This window comes from Paralichthys olivaceus, chromosome 4 (genome assembly GCF_024713975.1).
Source record: "Paralichthys olivaceus isolate ysfri-2021 chromosome 4, ASM2471397v2, whole genome shotgun sequence".
Classification (NCBI taxonomy): Eukaryota; Metazoa; Chordata; class Actinopteri; order Pleuronectiformes; family Paralichthyidae; genus Paralichthys; species Paralichthys olivaceus.
Genome location: NC_091096.1, coordinates 6,201,478 through 6,220,107, shown reverse-complemented (window position 1 = coordinate 6,220,107; position 18,630 = coordinate 6,201,478). Strand labels below are relative to the sequence as shown.

The 18,630-nt window shown below is 39.1% G+C and overlaps 1 protein-coding gene across 3 annotated transcripts; it reads left to right on the top strand.

Moving 5' to 3' along the window:
* The first annotated feature begins 1,603 nt into the window (after nucleotides 1-1,603).
* LOC109637045 (LIM/homeobox protein Lhx6-like) lies at nucleotides 1,604-12,384 on the top strand. Of its 3 annotated transcripts, none has more exons than XM_069523617.1 (9): nucleotides 1,604-1,803; nucleotides 2,447-2,577; nucleotides 3,080-3,211; nucleotides 3,499-3,620; nucleotides 6,200-6,417; nucleotides 8,091-8,191; nucleotides 8,902-8,997; nucleotides 10,164-10,335; nucleotides 11,678-12,384. In XM_069523617.1, exons 2-9 carry the CDS (start codon nucleotides 2,575-2,577, stop codon nucleotides 11,758-11,760), a joined length of 927 nt encoding a protein of 308 aa, XP_069379718.1. In that variant the 5' UTR covers nucleotides 1,604-1,803; nucleotides 2,447-2,574; the 3' UTR covers nucleotides 11,761-12,384. The 3 variants fall into 3 exon arrangements, with proteins under 3 accessions (XP_069379718.1, XP_069379717.1, XP_019954714.1); XM_069523616.1 differs by having other exon boundaries at nucleotides 6,197-6,417; XM_020099155.2 differs by having other exon boundaries at nucleotides 1,604-2,577; nucleotides 6,197-6,417.
* The last annotated feature ends 6,246 nt before the right edge of the window (nucleotides 12,385-18,630 follow it).

The following is an 18,630-nucleotide window of genomic DNA, read 5'->3' as shown; positions in this document are numbered from 1 at the left end:
GAAACCTTGAAGCAAACACGGTCAAAGTGGTCGAAAGCGTTCACTCGATAATGGAGGTAAAATAACACTCTTCCCTCCTTTAAGTCTTCCAACGTCTTGACCAGCCCACTTCCAGTTGACCCCCCGCTCCATCTGGTGATTACAGCTAATGCACAGAGCCGACGAAGTGCATTACACACACAATGCAAAGAGGCCGAGACAATGCAATTCTGCTGTTACCAATGCTTTTTATGTGATCAATAAGTATTACAGGGACATTGATTTTATGGAAACCTCCACTTGAAGTCATTTTGTTTCCTCTGCAGGAGGTTTGTTAATTGTAGAGACAGACGTCCAAAGCTGAGACGGACGACACAAAGGAAGATTCCTGTCAACACAGAACAACCCTGCTCCTCATGAACTATGTTTTGTGTGTATGTAGCAATAGTTCACTTTTGGTCTGGTCACTGAATAAGTGTCGGGTATCTATTGGTTATGAAACTTAGTGAACGTGCTCGACCCCGTCTCGTGGTACGGTCTGATTTAAATGGAATTGGAGTAAAAGTACTTTGTTGTTGCTCTTCATCAGTTTCGTTGTTTTTATTTCTAAGATTGTGACAGTGGTTTAGTGGTTTTACTGGTACCTAATGAACAAAAAACCTATTTTACATTTTCATTATTATGATTAAATGTATTTTACAGCATTTTGATTCCCATTGATATATTGGTTGGTTAATAAAAATCACTGATTATATTGTTGTTAGTGTCAATGTAAAAACGTTTATATCCCATTATAAACAATGCAGAAATATATATATATATGATTAAGTTTTATGAACAAAAATTCAAGTTCTATATATTTGGTTATAGGCCTATTTGAATTGTATTTTAATCTGTTGTTATTTATGATAATGTAATTATATTTATTTGTCTTAAAGGTTTGATGAAGACACCTTAAGAATCAGCATCATCCCCCCAAAAAACATATCGGTCATATTGGTCAGGCTCTAATATTTAGTCTATACATTCTGTTAATTCACATTAAATAAATCTTCATCTTCATTTTCATATTATTCTGAAACTTATAGGAAACTTTGAGACATTAATAACAAGTAGCAAGGGGAAAAAACACACAATCTTTGGTATAAAAACACAACTAGAATTCAACATTATCCACTGAAGCTGTGAGAGTTGCTTTGAGATGAAGTCGAGGAAATGTGGATCTAACTTTCCCTTCTGGAAACATCTGAATTCAAATTTGTCAAAACTAGACACAAAGTAAAATGTGTTGATAGAACAAATAATATATTTGAAGCTAAATGATATGTGATGGATAATTAACTGAAGCCTTATCTTTAAAAACTCCATTGGAGTAATGAGCAGTGACTCTGACCTCTGAGCTGCAGCTGCTTCATTTAAAACACAGTTTCCAGGTTAACTGGTGTTTTCACTTTTATCACATTTACTTGACAGAATCCTGTCTGATGCTGAATATTCTTGTGTCTGGAGGTGAAACCCCGGTGAGCAGCATCACATCCTGTCTGACTCAACTGGGTGTAAACTTTGAGTCAAGGCGGGGAGAAGGAGGCACAGCGGACCAACAGCACTGGGAGGGTGGTGCTGGTGCCACTGGTTTGATTCCCAGCTCCAGAAAGTTAATGAAGGAGGATTATTTTGCAGACAGAGAGAAGGAGGAGAACGTATCTTTCTGTTGAACCAAGAAAAACAACCATGTCCCAGGGAATTATCTGGATATTTTGCTTGTGATGTTCTGGAAAAACTTTTACTGGACGATGTTCTCGCTGCTTCTGGGAGCTTCTCCATGTATGAAGTTTTTTTTTTTAATTCCCACAGGCCACCTCTTGTTATTTCGCTGTCTCCAATGTTTACACCGTAGCTGGTGATTAACATAATGTTGCATTCCTGTTAATTTGGACCCAATGAAGGACAACACGGGCGCAGGATTTCCACCCAAACGCAGATTTTTTGGCACTTTATGAATGCAGCTGTAATCACACAGGGGAGCCTCGAGTGTTTAAATGGGTCCATCAGGAGAAAGAGACAATCAAGCTCCTTTATGCCTCAAGATCAGCTGCAGTTTCTGCGTATTGTCTGTTATGAATAGACCGATCTCCAATTGAGCCTCTTCACTTTGGAGATTTTTCGATTTTCGATTTTTACAGCTATTGAAATTAGGATGTGCCGCCTGGTTCTTCTCTTAGCTTGGTGGCTCTGCTGCCTTTTTGTGATTGACACATGAAATTGACACTTGGGCTGTGCTCTTATCAAGCGAAGCGTTTCAATCCGCCGCTAATTGCAGATATGGTGCCATCCTTTCTTTTCACACGCGTCTGATTGCACGGGAACACCGCAGCCTCCCATTGCGCACAAGAGGAATGATCGATCATACATAGGTTTTCTTTTTTTTCCCTCCTTCTAATTGCATAAAAATGTCTTTTGTTGCCAGGGTTTAAATGCAGGAGAAACTGTTATTCGTTGTTTTGGACCGGATATAGTGTGGGTTGGGGCAGAGATGCGTAATGCGCAGAGCAAGCTCCATCTTCTCTCCAAATAGGCAGCGCGCAAGACCCGAAAATGGTGAGTCACAAACATCTGGTCGAGTTTGGTTTGCAACCTTTTTTAATTTCTTTGTCTTTCAGTGTGTGTGAGGTTTACTCGATTCCTCCACTCGTGTCCTGCTCCTGAAGTTTTCCCAGGGATCGGGAGGTTTGATCAGGAGGTTCCATCAGACGTTTATCAGCAGGGATTTAGTGGAGAGCGAAAACCAAAACTCGATTCATTTTGATTTGCAGGATAGAGTTCACAAAGTCTCCTGCGACCATCGAAGCTTGTAGTGTTGAATTGCATTTAAAGTGTTTTAATTATCAGAGCAGATTCGTGGGTTTGTGCACAATTAAAACAGCATCATAGTGAAGACATAGGCCCTAAAGATAGAGTTTAAGATTTTCTAGACATTAAAATTAGAGCTTCCTGGGGGCTGGATCTTCTAAAACATTCCAAGGAATATTTTTCCCTGTAACTCAACTAAAAAAAAAAAGAAATGAAGAAATGAAGTCTAAACTCGTCTTTTCTGGCGCAGTCTAAGTCGGAGGTGAAGAAGGAGTCCGCGGAGTCCAGTCCGTCGGAGGCCGCCTGCCTCTGCTCTCCTCCGGCCGCCAAGAACCAGTGCGCCAGCTGCGGCATGGAGATCCACGACCGGTACCTGCTGAAGGTGAGGAAGGAAAGAAAGAATCACACACAAGAAGCTTCAGGAGATTTTTATTCTCACAAAGTCTAAATTCTCTTAATTTGGTTCTTTACTTTTATCAATTTTATCTCAGGCCTTTATTTCCAATGTATTTCTTTCTGTGAAACATCTGGATGAGAGTTTGTGCTTGTCGGTGTTGTTTGTTGGATCTGATTCGTATGATTGTGTTTTTAATCTTTCTTCATTTCTTTCCTTCCTTCTTTCGCTCTTGTTATGATTTGTATGGTTGTGCTGTTCATCATCACACACAGGTCAACAACCTGAACTGGCACCTGGGCTGTCTGGAGTGTTCAGTGTGCAGAGCGTCTCTGCGTCAACACAGCAGCTGCTACGTTAAAAACAAGGAAATCTACTGCAAACTGGATTATTTCAGGTAACAGCGCTTAAATTCTGCGGCTGCTTGTCTCTGTGAAGCCTTCAGCTCTTTAAGGATTTTGAGCATTCAACGCTTTAAGTTTAAAACCTGCAGGATGATGTTTGAGTGAGTTTTCATCAAATAAAAAGGGTTAATGAACGTGAAGCTCACTTTGCACAGTTATGGAAAAAAATGCGTCATCACTAATTAACATTAATGTGTTTATTTTTCTTGAATTAAAAATGAATCACCGTCTTATGGATAACGTTCAGTTCGACCAGCATCATTAAATTGATAAATTCAATGATAACATTGTTTTTATTTCGTTTTAAAGCTGTTGTTTCTTTCCAATGACTTTGTGTCGCCACGTCAGTATAATTATAAATTGTCCGTGCACAAATCCTCTGTGGTTATGAGTTTCACTACATTTAGATGATTGAAAGTGGGTTTGCAGAGGAGAATATTAGAAAAAAAACTAAGAAATTATGGTGAAAACAAAAACAGACCAATAATGTGACCTGAGCGTTATTGTAAAATATTCAAACCACTTATGTTTTATGGAAATCTCAAAATACTGATGATCTGTTATTTAAAATGTTCCACTGAATCCCCCAAATTCATCTTAATAACCTTTATTAACTTATATTTGATTAACATCCTCCTGATGTTTTTAATACCCAGACAGAAGTACATTTTATAAAACCATCATATCTGATTATTTAACTGAAAACAACAGACTTTATCTTTAAATCCAGCTCCAGTTTTAATTTGTAAAATACTTGACTGTTTCACCTGAAAGGAAAATGATGACCTGTAAAGATAATTTGTATTTTTTGGATCCAGGTGATAAATCATCGAACATAAGCGTTTGGTTTTTTTTCTGGATGTTTTTACAGCTGATTGAGTTTCAGTCTCAAACATCAACTCTGAACTCAAGTGTGACGCTCTTTACATGCAGAATGTGATAAAACAACCATGATCTTAAAACTGAGCCAGATCAGATCAATGAATTTAATTGATTCAAATGTACTAATGTACAATATCAACTGCATCAGCTAATTTCATGACCCATGTTGCCATTGGACCTTGTCATTTTTAGTTTTAATTTATTCACAAAAATCTCTCTAAACTCTCATCTGACTGCAACCCACCTCCCAGGCTAAATACTCATATATCCATAATCCATAATTAGTTTACTGGAAAAAGATCAGTCCTTTTTTTTTTTTTGTAAAAATGCACGTAACAGTATATTTTATTATTTAAGAAGTCAGTCTTTGGTTGAGCTGATCACAGTTTGTAGACACATGCAACTTGTGAAATGGTATCATGAGCTAAATAGTTTGGCGACCACAGTTAAAGAAGATCTAGTTGTTTTATTATACAGTCTCCGGTGCTGTTTTCTGGGTGAAGAATGTTTTATTATATTGAGTAATTAGACAAATAAACGCTAACATCTGTAAGTTGAATCCAGAGAATTTCTCCAGAATAATTAAAGTAAAGTCTTTAAAACCTGTTTTTGACCACTGGTTCTCAACATTCACAAAATGAAGCCTTGTTTACTTATTATTATGTAAATGGAAGAATTAAAGGATTATAAGTGAGATAACATAAAATCATCTGTAGCATTTTAATATAAAAGTAATTTTTATTCCTTTAATTAACCTCCCATGGGGAACACTCGGGGTGTAGATGAAACAACTGTAAACAACTGCTGCTGTATTTCAATATTTAGTTCACTCGATGGATGAAGAGACACTGATGCCAAACACTGCACATGTATTCTGCATTATACCAGAGCCAACACTAACACATATTATCAGTGACCATTAAAAAAGGCAAATGAGTTGTAAAGGTTAAGAAAAGTATAAAAATATGCTCAGTTATATCTAACATGTAGAAATGTTAATGTAATGTATCAGGAGAATCAGAGAGTATTGAGAATCAAAATTCAGAACAATCTGTCAGGGGTGGCTGCGTGAACTGTAAGTTTATACCCAATGATAGTGTACTTCTCGTTGTTCAACTGTAAGAGTTAGTGCTGTACAGTGTGGGTCAATGAAACTCACAGATCTGAACAGATTGTATGAAATTGTTCCTACGATGAGGGTTTAATGAGGAGAGAGTGACTTTCACAGCATGATGGGAAAAACAGGAGCGACAGTATTCTGGTACATGACGGTTTCAAACATCTGGAGTCGACTACGGCGAGATCAATCATATGAATGTCCAAATAATACGTTGATATTCTAATTTAAAGTGGAAAATCAGTTGTCTGGTCACAATGAGTGTGCTGAATGAAAGGTCAACAGTTTTAATGTGGGATAACGGCAAAGTTACAAACATTTAAAAAGACCAAAACAGCTCAGGACTCCTGAGAGTTAAAACACCAGCATGTGTTCAGGAACAAATATTAACTGTTCAAAATAAACACACAAGTAATAAACACAACTCAATGCCAATGTCAGAGTGTGTGTGTTAGTTCAGACAGATGTGTTTGTGTAACTGTGTGTATTTAAAAGATCCTGCTCAGGACTTTTAACTGAGCTCGGTGACCTGCAGCCGACCTTCACCTGACGTTTCCTTCTTCCTCACAGTAGGTTTGGCACCAAGTGCGCCCAGTGTGGCCGGCAGGTGTACGCCAGCGACTGGGTGCGGCGTGCCCGGGGCAGCGTGTACCACCTGGCCTGTTTCGCCTGTTTCTCCTGCAAGAGGCAGCTGTCCACCGGGGAGGAGTTCGGCCTGGTGGAGGGCAGGGTGCTCTGCCGCAGCCACTACGACATCATGCTGGACAACCTCCGCAGGGCTGCAGAAAACGGTAACAGACACGATCCAAGAGGCATCTCTGATGATCCACTCAGGAAAAATATACAAGTCTCATGGCCTGATTAACTTCCTGAGGGACCCTGGGGGAAAATTTGTCGTAAGGGCCCCTATTGGCCCCCTCTATACATATCAGTTTACATACACACATCAGGAACCAGCCAGTGCTCCACAGCGCTCTCTCTAAAGCCACTTTCAAACATGAACTCCGGATAATGTCTGGACGATGAGGTCCAGACATTATCCCGACTTTGTCTTTCACATGTGAAGATTGCAACAGGAGATTTTCCGAGACTGATGCGTTCAGAACAACAGGTCCTGAGTATTCAAGCGTGGGGTGGCATCTGTGTGGAGCATGCAGGAGGCAGGACTTCAGTGAAAGTCTTTCCAATTTGACATCTTCGTTTTCTACGTGTATGAATCCTCTTTTTCATCCTGAGACATTTGTACGATGTTTTTTATTTCACTTTTTTATCTGTCACATTGTTGAACGTCATCAGCTGGCGTGCTTTGAGCTTCCCTGACATTTTCCTGCTGTTTCTCACGTGGGCTCACCTGGCATGAACAACTGTGGTGAACTGACGGCAACTGACTCAGACATTTTGGTTCTCACATACAGCCCCATTCAGCAGAGTTCAGTGCACGTCTGAGAGCAGTTTAAGTTTCCTCTGTGGGAAGGTCGTACATCGAACCAAACTGCCCCCTCAAGAAACACATGATACCAAACCACATCATTCCGACCTTTAAAAGGATTAGAACCAAAGTGCAGGGATAATAGTCAAGTAGAAAAGTTTAAGAGATGTTGAGGAGTTTCTGACGATGGTTCTGTTGCAGACTCCTCTACTGATCATAGAATTTAAGGGGCTTCTCAGAAAAATAACGTAATCAGCAGTTTTCTAGGGGCCCCTCTCATCTCGGGGCCCCAGGCAATTGCTTGCTTCTCCTAACCTGTTGTGATGCCCCTGCTTTGCTCCGCACTGTCTGAGAACATCACATATCGAGTCTCTCAGAATTCAGCCCAGCTCTTTGTTGAGGTGATGTAACGTCACCATCACATCAAAAGTAGAAATCCCCATTTACTTTCTTGCAGTATGAAATACAAACATATGTTCACTTCTTGAATTTAAGACAAAGATCTGAGGGTTTGAAAATCCAAGACGAGATTAAACCATGGACTCGCTCAAACATCTGGAAGTTCATTTTACACTTGAACTTGAAGATAGAGGAAAGTTTTGGGAGATCTAACAAAAACAATAATAATGATTAAAAAAAAGGAATATAAACCAGAGGTATAAATTAAATATATGGAGTAATATATGATGCAGAGTTCCATCCTGTTCCACACGAATCCTAAATTGATTATAATCTTGTTCCTTGCCGTATTTTCCACACTGATAAAAACAGCTCTAGTGTCAGACTCAGCTCTCTGCTGTGTTTCCAGCAGGGAACATGTCGGCCATAATGGTATAAATACTTTGGACTGTGCGGTTCTTGGCAGGAAAACATTTAAATTAAGTTACCATGGCTTGTTTGGACAGTTTAATGACACAGACTTTGTGGAACTGTAACAAGCTCGGCCTGTTGTGTTGTGCAACCTCACAATGCGCTAACTGAATTTTTATATTCCGAGTGAAGTGACATGAGAAACCTTGTTGTGATTGTCTTCAGGCACAGGACTGACTCTGGAGGGAGCACTGCCCTCTGATCAGGACGGTCAACCAAAACCAGCCAAGAGAGCGCGGACGTCGTTCACTGCCGAACAACTGCAGGTACATTCTGCTCTTTAACAAGGTCAAAGTTCTGATGTCACGCTGGGAAATCTTCCACGTTACTTCGACTCACACTTAATTATGAATAAATACAAACTGGAAAATCTATTTTAAGTAAGTTCTCAATGCAGAGAAATGTCCCCTATCTAATATAATATATATTAGATTTGTTATATTGGGTTTTTTACTTTTCAGTGATAATGTAGAGTGTAAAACTTGTTGGTTCAGATGTAGCTGAGTTTTAATTATATTATTATAAAGGGGGCGGAAACTGATGATTGTTTGTATTTTGTATTAATCTTAATCTTGATTGTTTTTTAAAACATAAGAAAATGAAAAGAATTATCCATCACAATTAAACAGGGCTCTGACCTTCAAATTAACTGAGGAAATAAGACGAGGAAAAGCAATAAATTGTCACATTTGAAATATTCCCAGTCATTATTATTATTATAAACATACATGAATTATTACATCAGTTTCCAAAACAGTTGCTGATTATATAGTGATTACTAACTAATTGATTTATTAATGGGCAATCATTTATTATAAGGATGTAAGTAGCTAAAGTTGTCAAAATATATCACATCATATAGTATAAAGTACAATATTTGACCGTCATACACTGGAATAGAAGTATAGAAGTACATAGTAACCTTCCTCATCCTGGTACAGTACGTGAATGTGTTGTTTCACACGTTTCCTCTCAGGTGATGCAGTCTCAGTTCGCTCAGGACAACAACCCCGACGCCCAAACTTTACAGAAACTGGCAGAAATGACGGGACTGAGCAGACGAGTCATACAGGTCAGACACATTCTCACACAATAAAACAATATGAGGAGATTATATTGTGTCGTGCAGCAAAGAAACGGGGCAGTGAGACAATTAACATGGAACAGGAAAGAAGAAACAGTTTCAGCTCAATTGCAGGATGGTATTGTCTTTTCACCCTCCTGGAAAAAAGACTTGATTGAGCTGCTTGTAGACGTGTGCAACTTGTAACAAGAGGTTGTAATTTGATTGTTCTGCCTTGTTTGACGGGATAATGAGTCAAACGGAACCACAAAGATAATTAATATACAGAATATAATGTTGTGTTGAAGTTCAGGACTGGAATCTTTTTCTGTCAGTGGAGCAGAATTCAAACCTTTCACCTCGTAGAATTAGTTCTAATTATAATTAATAGAATTAAATAGTGAAAACATCAAAATATACTTCAAGTAAAGTACTCATTATGGTACATTTTCTATAAATTACTTCACTTTTGCAGCAACATCATGTTCTGCTTAATTTAGAATATCATATCATTATATTGTGTTCAGCAAATAACAAGTCACTAAAGTCTTGAAATGAATATCACGGATAAATAAGTACAATATTAACTGAAAAGCATTGGAGTAGAGTTTCTCATAGTAGCATAAATGTAGTAAATGTTGTAATTAAAGTTGAATTTAAAGTCAATTAAAGTTGTAAACTGCCATTTTGTGCTCATGTTGGAATTCTTTGAATTTAATAATCACGATAAACCAGAGAAGTTCCTCCAGAATTTATCACGACAAGTGGAAGTCGTCTTCAGTGATCCCGTAAAATAAAGAAAATAAAGTCCACATGTGACCCCCTGAATCTACCTGAACGTTATTTAAAGACCAGACAGGTGAATTATCTTATCTTTATATTATAAAAATAAAAGTAAAAAGTAATTAAAATCATCGCTGATGAAATTTTCTATCAATAGACGAATCAAGTTATCAACTTATTTTAGTTTACCAGTTAGTTCCTTGGTGCCTGGAGCTGGTCATCAACAGTAACCCAGCAACAGACACTTGTCCTGTGGCTCCTCAGTTTGTTTAATAATCTAATGGGAGATTAGAAGAAGAGTCAAAAGCCTCGATCTAGATTTCTACAGTGTCTTTGCAGAGTATTTCCACCCTGGTTACTGACTGTTCACATTATCTTTTGATACCTCCCAGGTTTGGTTTCAGAACTGCCGTGCACGACACAAAAAGCAGCCGCCCCTCAACAGTTTCTCTCAGAGCGCTCCGCTGTCCAGGATGCCTCCATCACTGCCAGAAGATATCCACTACTCGCCGTTCAGCAGCCCGGACCGACCACATCTACTCGCTCTGCACGGATATCTGGACGGTGAGTGTCCCCTCCTCATGTTCCTGCTTCAAAGATAATCTATGACTTAAAAAGAGATTTAAAGCATTAGTTTTACATCACATACATTTTTGGACGTGAATTTATTTTTGTAGAAATTTGAGATACTCCATTTTTTTTTTCCCGATGATATTTACTTCTGCTCCTTCACATTTCAGAGGGAAATACTGCACAAGATTTATGTGAAAGCTTCAGTTACTTCACAGACTCAGATTTTATATACAAAACATGCACAGTGTTAATATAGCCCAATGTTTTGTGAATCATGTCGCCAATCAATAAAATACTTAGTAAATCTAACCATAATAAAATACTGCAGCTTTAAAAACAACCTATAAAATCATTATGGTCAAATATCCTACGTACATTTCACAGGTGCAGGTAAAGATGTAAAGAAATACCACATGGTTACAAGTAAAAGCTATTTCGTGAAGATTTTTGCTCAAGTAAAACTATAAAAGTATGTAAATCAAAATATTGTGCCAAAAGTATAAATACTGCTTATCCAGAATAATGTATATTATACTCCTGTATATTATTGATTAATCAAAAAAGTCATTGATTAATTCATATTTACAACTCGTTAATGTTGCAGCTGTAGAGGTGGAGCTCATTTTAATAAATACTTTTACATACTTAAGATTTATATGCTGGGTTAAGCTGGGGGTCATTTCGTAGGAAGCTTCAGTCTCAGTATAATTATGGAGCAGCATCGAATCTTCAGGTTAAACAGATTTGGTCAGACTCGTCATATTCTTCAGCTGCAGTCCAGTAGAAACAATCACTTGTACTTTTGCTCAGGGTAGTTAGTATCACGGTGTAGGTTCTGCAGAGTATCACTGTAAATAACTCAGTTTGGACCAAATTTTAAATTTATTTATTTATTTCTCGTTTCCTCCTAAATACCCAGTTTTTATGTTGTTGCTCCCGTTACTGAGAATTTCTGTCTCTCAACCTGCATTTTAGGAACCAAAATTGTTTTATCGCTCCCTGATTCATGCCGAGTGACGTATGAAGTGTAAATGACAGACATTACAGTGTAAATTTAGGGTTTTATGAGACATTTTTACACTTTTTCCCTTTTAAAGTGAGACTTTGACGTCACGTATTGAACACACTGAGGAACCCTTAAGGGAAAATGCTTAATTTCTCATTTTGAATGATATAAATAAAGAAATAGTGCCTTGACTTGAATTGACTATGTGATAAAATGTGATAATCTAAATAAATGTGATACTGAAGTTTTAAAAACATATGGATTCTGCCTGTGTGATTAGTGACATGCTCACACATGCTCACTAACTCTCTCCTCTTGTTTGTGTAGCTCATCCCTTCTCCGTCCTCGCTGCTCCGGGCCACTTGACCCATCCATCCATCTCGTTACCACAGCTTCCCATAAGCCGCTGACTTCCTGTGTCCACACCTCCACCACTCTGATGATATTGTGATAAAATAAATAAAATAAAAACAGAACAAAAATCCTTTGGGATATGCTGTGCATAATCTGCACTGTTTTGGGAGCAGCAGGACAATCTGTTTTCAATCAGTCGGATTCTTCGTTGTGAGACTGAAAAGCTAAACTTGTCTTTTAAAGACAGCAGATTGTCGTTATGGAAGAATCATCCAAACACACAGGAAAGAAAAGACGACCACTCATTTTATTTTCCTTTTTGTGGCTGGACACAAAAACACTGCATCAGGTCAGGATTTCGTTTCATTTGTTTACTCAATCATTCAACGTATTTTAATTATGTTGCTGCAATATGAGCTTTCAAAAAAGAAGAAAAGGGAGTGTTGTGGGAGTATTACAGTAAAACCTCAGTATTTTATCTCTTTATTTTGAGTTGATGATGAGCACATTTGCAGCCTCACTGTTGTTTGTTGTTGTGTTGTTGTCAGAAAAATGGAAACTTATTTATTACCGAACAAAACTTCACTTTTGAAAAAGCACTTTTAAATGTGTCTTGAAATGGAACAATTCAGTGATTGTACATTGTAAATACGGTTTAATAAAATGTATCAGAACTGTTAAGAAAACAAGGCTCCATTTGATTTACTGATGCAGAGAGAGCAGGATGGTGTGTGTGTGTGTGTGTGTGTGTGTGTGTGTGTGTGTGTGTGTGTGTGTGTGTGTGTGTGTGTGTGTCTGTGTGGTTCAGGCATAACTCATTGGGGATTTAAATCTGTCTACACAGTCACATTTTGGTGACTTGTCCTCATGGGGACAAAAATCAGGTCCTCATAACGGAAAACATTAAATATCAAGGAGACGACATGTTAGGTTAAGTTCAGGGTTAGTTTAAGGTCTTGTCTCTATGGTTTCGCTTTGGGAGAGAGTGTGTGTGTGTGTGTGGGGGGGGGCGAAGTGATATTTTAGGGGACTATTTTTACACCGACAGTTTCTAAGTCTAAGTGCTAAATGTCAGAGGTCAGGTACGTGTATTCAGTAACCTGTTATTGAGAACAATGTCCTGCCACAAACCTACACATCATCTCCAATTTACATTCTGTACTTAACAGGAAACCTGATCAATCCTGCTGTGAGGACCATTATGGAGGTTTTCTCTCAGTGTGCAGCCATTGATTGGGCTGTTACCCTTTATGAGGCCTTTTAACACAGATTATCTACAGTCGTTGCATTGATTGACAGCACTTAAACCCTCCGTGATGGGAAGAGAGAATGGGTTGAAGGATATTGTTAGATCGGGATTTTCCAAACTGGATCAATGTGGCTTTGTTTCTTTTCTTTTTTTTTAGCACAGAAGTAAATTCTTTGAGCGTGCAACAATCATGCACTTTGACAATCCTGGTCACATTTACACCACTGGCACTCAGAGAGCAACAACAGGGGCTGAGAGTAACGTCTGAGCGTCGCTCAATGTCTGAGGCTCATACCAGCATCAGTATTTTAAGTCACGAAATGGTTTATATCCTGATGTTAACTATTTATCTGAATTATTCTTTTAAAATGTGACCAAGAAATGTACCCAGCAGGACATTCTGGAATATAATTGTACTCGTCTATATTTTCTGGCGCTCATAATGGTGACACTTTCTCTCCTTCCTTCTTCTTAAAGCAATGATCTTAATGTTACCTTATTTATTTTTGTTTCATCTGCCGAACACTCTTTATTTTCCATGTTTGTAACCTGTACTGCCGTCTTCCTGCCATTCACCATTCATTTACTGCCATGTGGGTCACATATGAAAGCTTGGTTAGTCCCAGAATGAGTTAACACAGCCGTAGAGTTCTCACTGAGAACACGAGTGAAACGTTTCCCTACATCAGGAACTATTCTGTCAGAAGACACAGGTGGAACAACCCCAGATTGTTGAATTTACTGTTATAAAGTGCCGAACACAAACATTTACTTTGAGTTAAATCACAGAAAGAGTTTGCTCACATCTGCATTCACACGGTTTCAGGTGACAGCAGAACTACAGCAGGTAAAAACATACACAGTGTTTGACTTATTTAATCAGAGATGCCCAAACGTTGACCGGACCAATATGAGTGTGTCTGCGTCATGTTCTTATTTTGAACACATGTACGTATGTTTTTGTGTGTCGCTCCAAACTATATCTGTGTTTAAATAAAAAAAAAGACTGGAGATCACAGAATGAGCGGGTGTAAAGGAAGACAGAGGGAGAACTCTTTCCTAAACTTTACCTCTAAATCAAAGTTTCTTCCAATCAATCACTTTCAATCAATTCAATCAGGAGGAAACCTGCGGGAAAGCGATGCAGCTCCTTGTGAAATCGTAGAACAAAAGCTGTCTTCATGCTAAGCAGAGAGATGATTATCAGACTGACATAGTTTGGGCCACCTGCCAGCACTACACTGTAAAAACGCATATTTCTCCCCCATTAAAGTCCCTCTCAGATCCAAAAGCTTAAGGCAGCATTTAGGCATGTCTCTCTCTCTCTCCATGCACAAGCATCCCCGAGCGTTCAAGCCTCCCCGTGTTTTTTCATCCTGTCATGCGTCCGCCTCGGTGATTGGCAGCCTCAAGTGGTTGCAGATGAAAGCGGGCCCCCCATGCTAATGAATAGGCCCCTGATTGCAGAGCTGCTCGCTCACTGAATTACAGCGTCGCCCGCCTAATGAGCAGATACACTGCAGTGCCCCTTGTCTCTGCGTATTCACATTTCTCTTCTTCATGCTGATGAGCTCTCCCCCTGCACAACAGTCAACAAAACCTCTGTGGAAGATTGCAATGTGAGCCATCTTCATCATCAGCGCCCTCCTCCTCCTCGAGTTTATTTCGGATGCTGCCATATGCTGACAGCTTCTTCAGTTTCTTTGTCCGTTTATTTTTTATCTTGCTTCACTTGAGGATTTCATGTGACTGAACTGATGAGGCCATGCAAAGCAACTGAATGGCTGATGAGTATTATAATGTTTTAGTTTCGGCTCCTGAACAAAAGAACTTGGATGATGAATTTAAGAATAGAGTTGCTGTAAAAATACATCATGAAATAAACGAATCCTAATGATTATAGAGGTAAATACAGTAACACAGAGAGGCCTTGTTCATGTGTTGTATCATTAAAACCTGCTGCATTCTCCCCACATGTTAAAATAATGTGAGTTTAAGATTTTAACACCTTGTTCAACACTTTTTATCAAATAATATGTCAACAAGACAGTTGATATTGTAAATGAATGCTTCAGACCTTTCATTCCAACTGTACTCTTTATAACTGTGACTAATTTAGTTCAAATGAATCCTCTCCACAAATGAAAATTGTCCATTCACATTTTAGGAACTGTAGCTTTAAGCAAAATAGCTGAGTAAGCTTGGATTCCTTCACAAGACAAAACTGTGTAAACAGCGTAAAATTGATATTTTGAATCTGACTCTGGTTTTTCAAAACACAGTAGCAGAGGTGTAAGGGGTGGATTAAAGGGATAGTTCACCCGAAAATGAAAATTCACTCATTATCTACTCACCACTATGTTGATGGAGGTGTGGGTGAAGTGTAAACATAAACTTTGACTTTTGTATCACAAATATTTTCTCTAGTTGTCAACCTTGTTCTTACCATCGTGCCATGCAGGGTGAATTTTCTTCCAACAACAGCAGTTTATTCCTGGAAGCACTTATCTTAGCATCATATCTAAATTTCATGTCATCCATCAGCTGTTTGGTGACACAGGAGTAAACCAGCAATTTGAGCCGCTCTCAAACCAACGGTGACTAAATCTGTTGTTCAGAACCGGACTATTTGAGGCTTCGGAGCTGGATCCAAGTCAACAAACAACAGCGGGAGGGTGAGTGCTGCGTGAGCGAGCATTTTTAGGTGAAACATCCTTTTTATAGAGGAACTGGACCACGATGAATTTACTTTGTGGCTCAGGGTGTTTTGTTTAAATGTGGACATTGCACAGGCCTTTCCTTGCTATAAAAGCTATAAACCGTATCCAGTATCAAGTTTCCAAACAAATACAAAACAAAATGAATTTATTTGACCATGGACTTCAGGCTGGTACATGGTGTACTATGGACATTCTGAGAAACAGACTTTTTCCACATATAAACAAGGAGTTTTACAGTAGCAGACTATAGGAGGAGAGCTGATGAAAAGCGAGGAAATGGTTGAAACATGTGATTCACTTCACCCGGGCCGACGGCCAAACTGTGCTCTATGCAAAAATAAACACAGGACTCCACAGCAGGGTCCCAGAATGTGTTTATTTTCCGGGGTGGGGTGGGGGGGGGGCGCGACAACGACTTCATATATCACAGCACGTCAGTTTGATTTATTAGAAGCTGGAGTAGAGTCTAAATCGCTCTCCTGAGGCGTGCTGGACGCAGAGATGTGTGCTGGATGTAAGGGAGGACTGATGGTGGCGCTAGAGCACAGTGGAGGACAGGGAATTCTGGGAGGTTGCAGTTCAACTGTCTGTGGAGCTGTTTAATTTTATTGTGTTAATGCATCAATGTCTTCACCCCATTAAAGTCAATGGGAAACAAAAACACTGCTATATAATAGAGTTCAGCTCAGCAGCACCACAACTGCCACCGTCTCAAAATGACGTCACAGCACCTCTCTGGATAATGTCACTGTATTACAGGAGTGTTGTATTACAATACATTAGGTTTAGATTGGGCCAGTGTGTAGGGATTTAGTGGCACCTAGTGGTGAGCATCTAGGTTGCAACCATCTTACCCCCCCCCCCCTTCAGCCCCCTGTAGGAAAAATACCTGAAGTACAATAAATGATGTGTTTTTACTGAGCTCTGTAAAATACTGTATCTATTAAATGGTTTAGTTGCCTTTAATAGTGGACTTTGTTGGTTCATCAGTGTTTTTAAGCACCAAGTCAGATACATTACAGTTACTCAAATATGACAAGAACAAAGTTTGTAAATGTTTGGGGCTCATGGGATTTGGTGTTCATCAAAGGGAACGAAAATATTATTCATATTCATAATAAAGATTTTAATTTTTTAAGGGAAACAAACAAAATCCAGAAGTGACAGTGTCGCTACATCTCTGTAGAGAAGAATCAGCATCATGACCGCTATGTAGAACAATTCTCACCCACAAGGTGGCAGTGTGTTCATTCTGCTACTGTGGATTGTGAACAATTGATTTGCATACAGTCATTTAGTCCTATGTGATATTATTCAAGCATGTTTTCCACAACATGGATTCAATCTATAGCTGTTTGCATCACACACATATATAAACATCTGTGCAATCTTGTCTAGTTAAAGACAATACTTCTGAAACTGTAGTTCAGGGTTTTGCTTTTGTTGGGATTTTGATCGAACCTCATTGTGGACATAGTTAAGGCTTTTCATGTTATTGTGTGTGTGAGGTCGGATAAGTTATTCAGACAGCACAAAGGAAACTGTACACACTGAACAATCTGAATAAACAACCATTGTGTAACTTTCTCTTTATTTGCTTTTAAAGTGTCAAATTGATCATGTGGATGATCTCAACAGCCTGGAGAGCTCTGTGTGTGTGTGTGTGTGTGTGTGTGTGTGTGTGTGTGTGTGTGTGTGTGTGTGTGTGTGTGTGTGTGTGTGTGTGTGTGTGTGTGGATAGAGGAGGAGACCTGGACGGCACTAAACCAGGTCAGTGTCACTGTGTGATCTGATCCTACAGAAAGAATAATGCTCAGCAGAGGAATTTTACAGGACAGTAACCAGGGATTGCTGCATGACTGTAAGAGAGGAGCTGGGAGATGGTTGACACTTATCAAATGTACAAAGATGGTGTGTGTTTCTGGGTCTGGGTGTGAATTTAGGCCATGTTTCCAGTTCAACCAGACCTACGCCCTGCACTTCTCTCTGCATTTCTCAGGGGTCTTCGCTTTCTTTTCATTGTTGGCTGCTTCATCCTGTTTCTCTGCACCCCGCCAGGCCGTCCTCAGGTGAAGCCAGCTTCTCACGTCGGCTGCATTGTGTCCAGGCTCAATGGGATCACTGTGGAGACAGTAGGGGCCCTGGTTCCAGCCAGCCTGCCACACCGGTTTGTGCTCAGTGGTTTCGCCAAAGAATGTTGATGTCAGTGTATGAACAAGTAATAAAGATCTCAAAGTCAGTTTGTAAAAGTCCAGGAATATAACAAAGTACACTTTCAATCAAACTTTATTTGTGTGACAGTTTTCATACGCAAACACACACAGTGCTTCACAGAATGAAAGCAACAAAGCAATACCCCTCAACCCTCCAAACACCCCCACCCATCTACAGAGCAAAGCAAGATTAATATCATGCAGTCCTAAAATCTCATACAATTCAAATTTCATAATACATTAATTGCAACCAACACCAATCTCTTATGTCAAACTACCTTTCAGACACATTATTGTGTTTATCTACACTTGCCACTTTGCAGCTCAAGAATATCCACGTAAAACATACAATAAAAAAAGTAGTTAAAATTAGATCCTGACAACATTAAAATGTTGCTTACAAGTGAATGCATAATATTGAGAATAACTGAATCAGTAATATTAAGTGGTGGAAAGTAACTGAATACAATTACTTAAATTCTATTTTTAATTGCAGTATTTTTCATATGCTGCTACTTCTACTCAATTTCAGAGGGAAATATTTTACTTTCTACTCCACTGTCTTCATTAAAGGTAAATTAATTGATGTTGATTCAGTCATAGATCACGTGTCTCAACTTACAGCTGCTGAACAGTGAACAGCATTAGTTTAGTTTGTGTGCACCACTCGCTGTTACTTTTCTCACTCCTCCTCCTCGTGGTGTCAAGTTGCAGCCTCCTCTTTGCTGCAGTGGGATTGGACAA

What these genes read in the sequence shown, in the direction of transcription:
- LOC109637045 (XM_069523616.1), top strand. An exon ending in TGCAAACTGGATTATTTCAG is followed by an intron (nt 3,621 to 6,196) that starts GTAACAGCGCTT and finishes TCTTCCTCACAG; the next exon opens with TAGGTTTGGCACCAAGTGCG. An exon ending in TCTGCACGGATATCTGGACG is followed by an intron (nt 10,336 to 11,677) that starts GTGAGTGTCCCC and finishes TTGTTTGTGTAG; the next exon opens with CTCATCCCTTCTCCGTCCTC.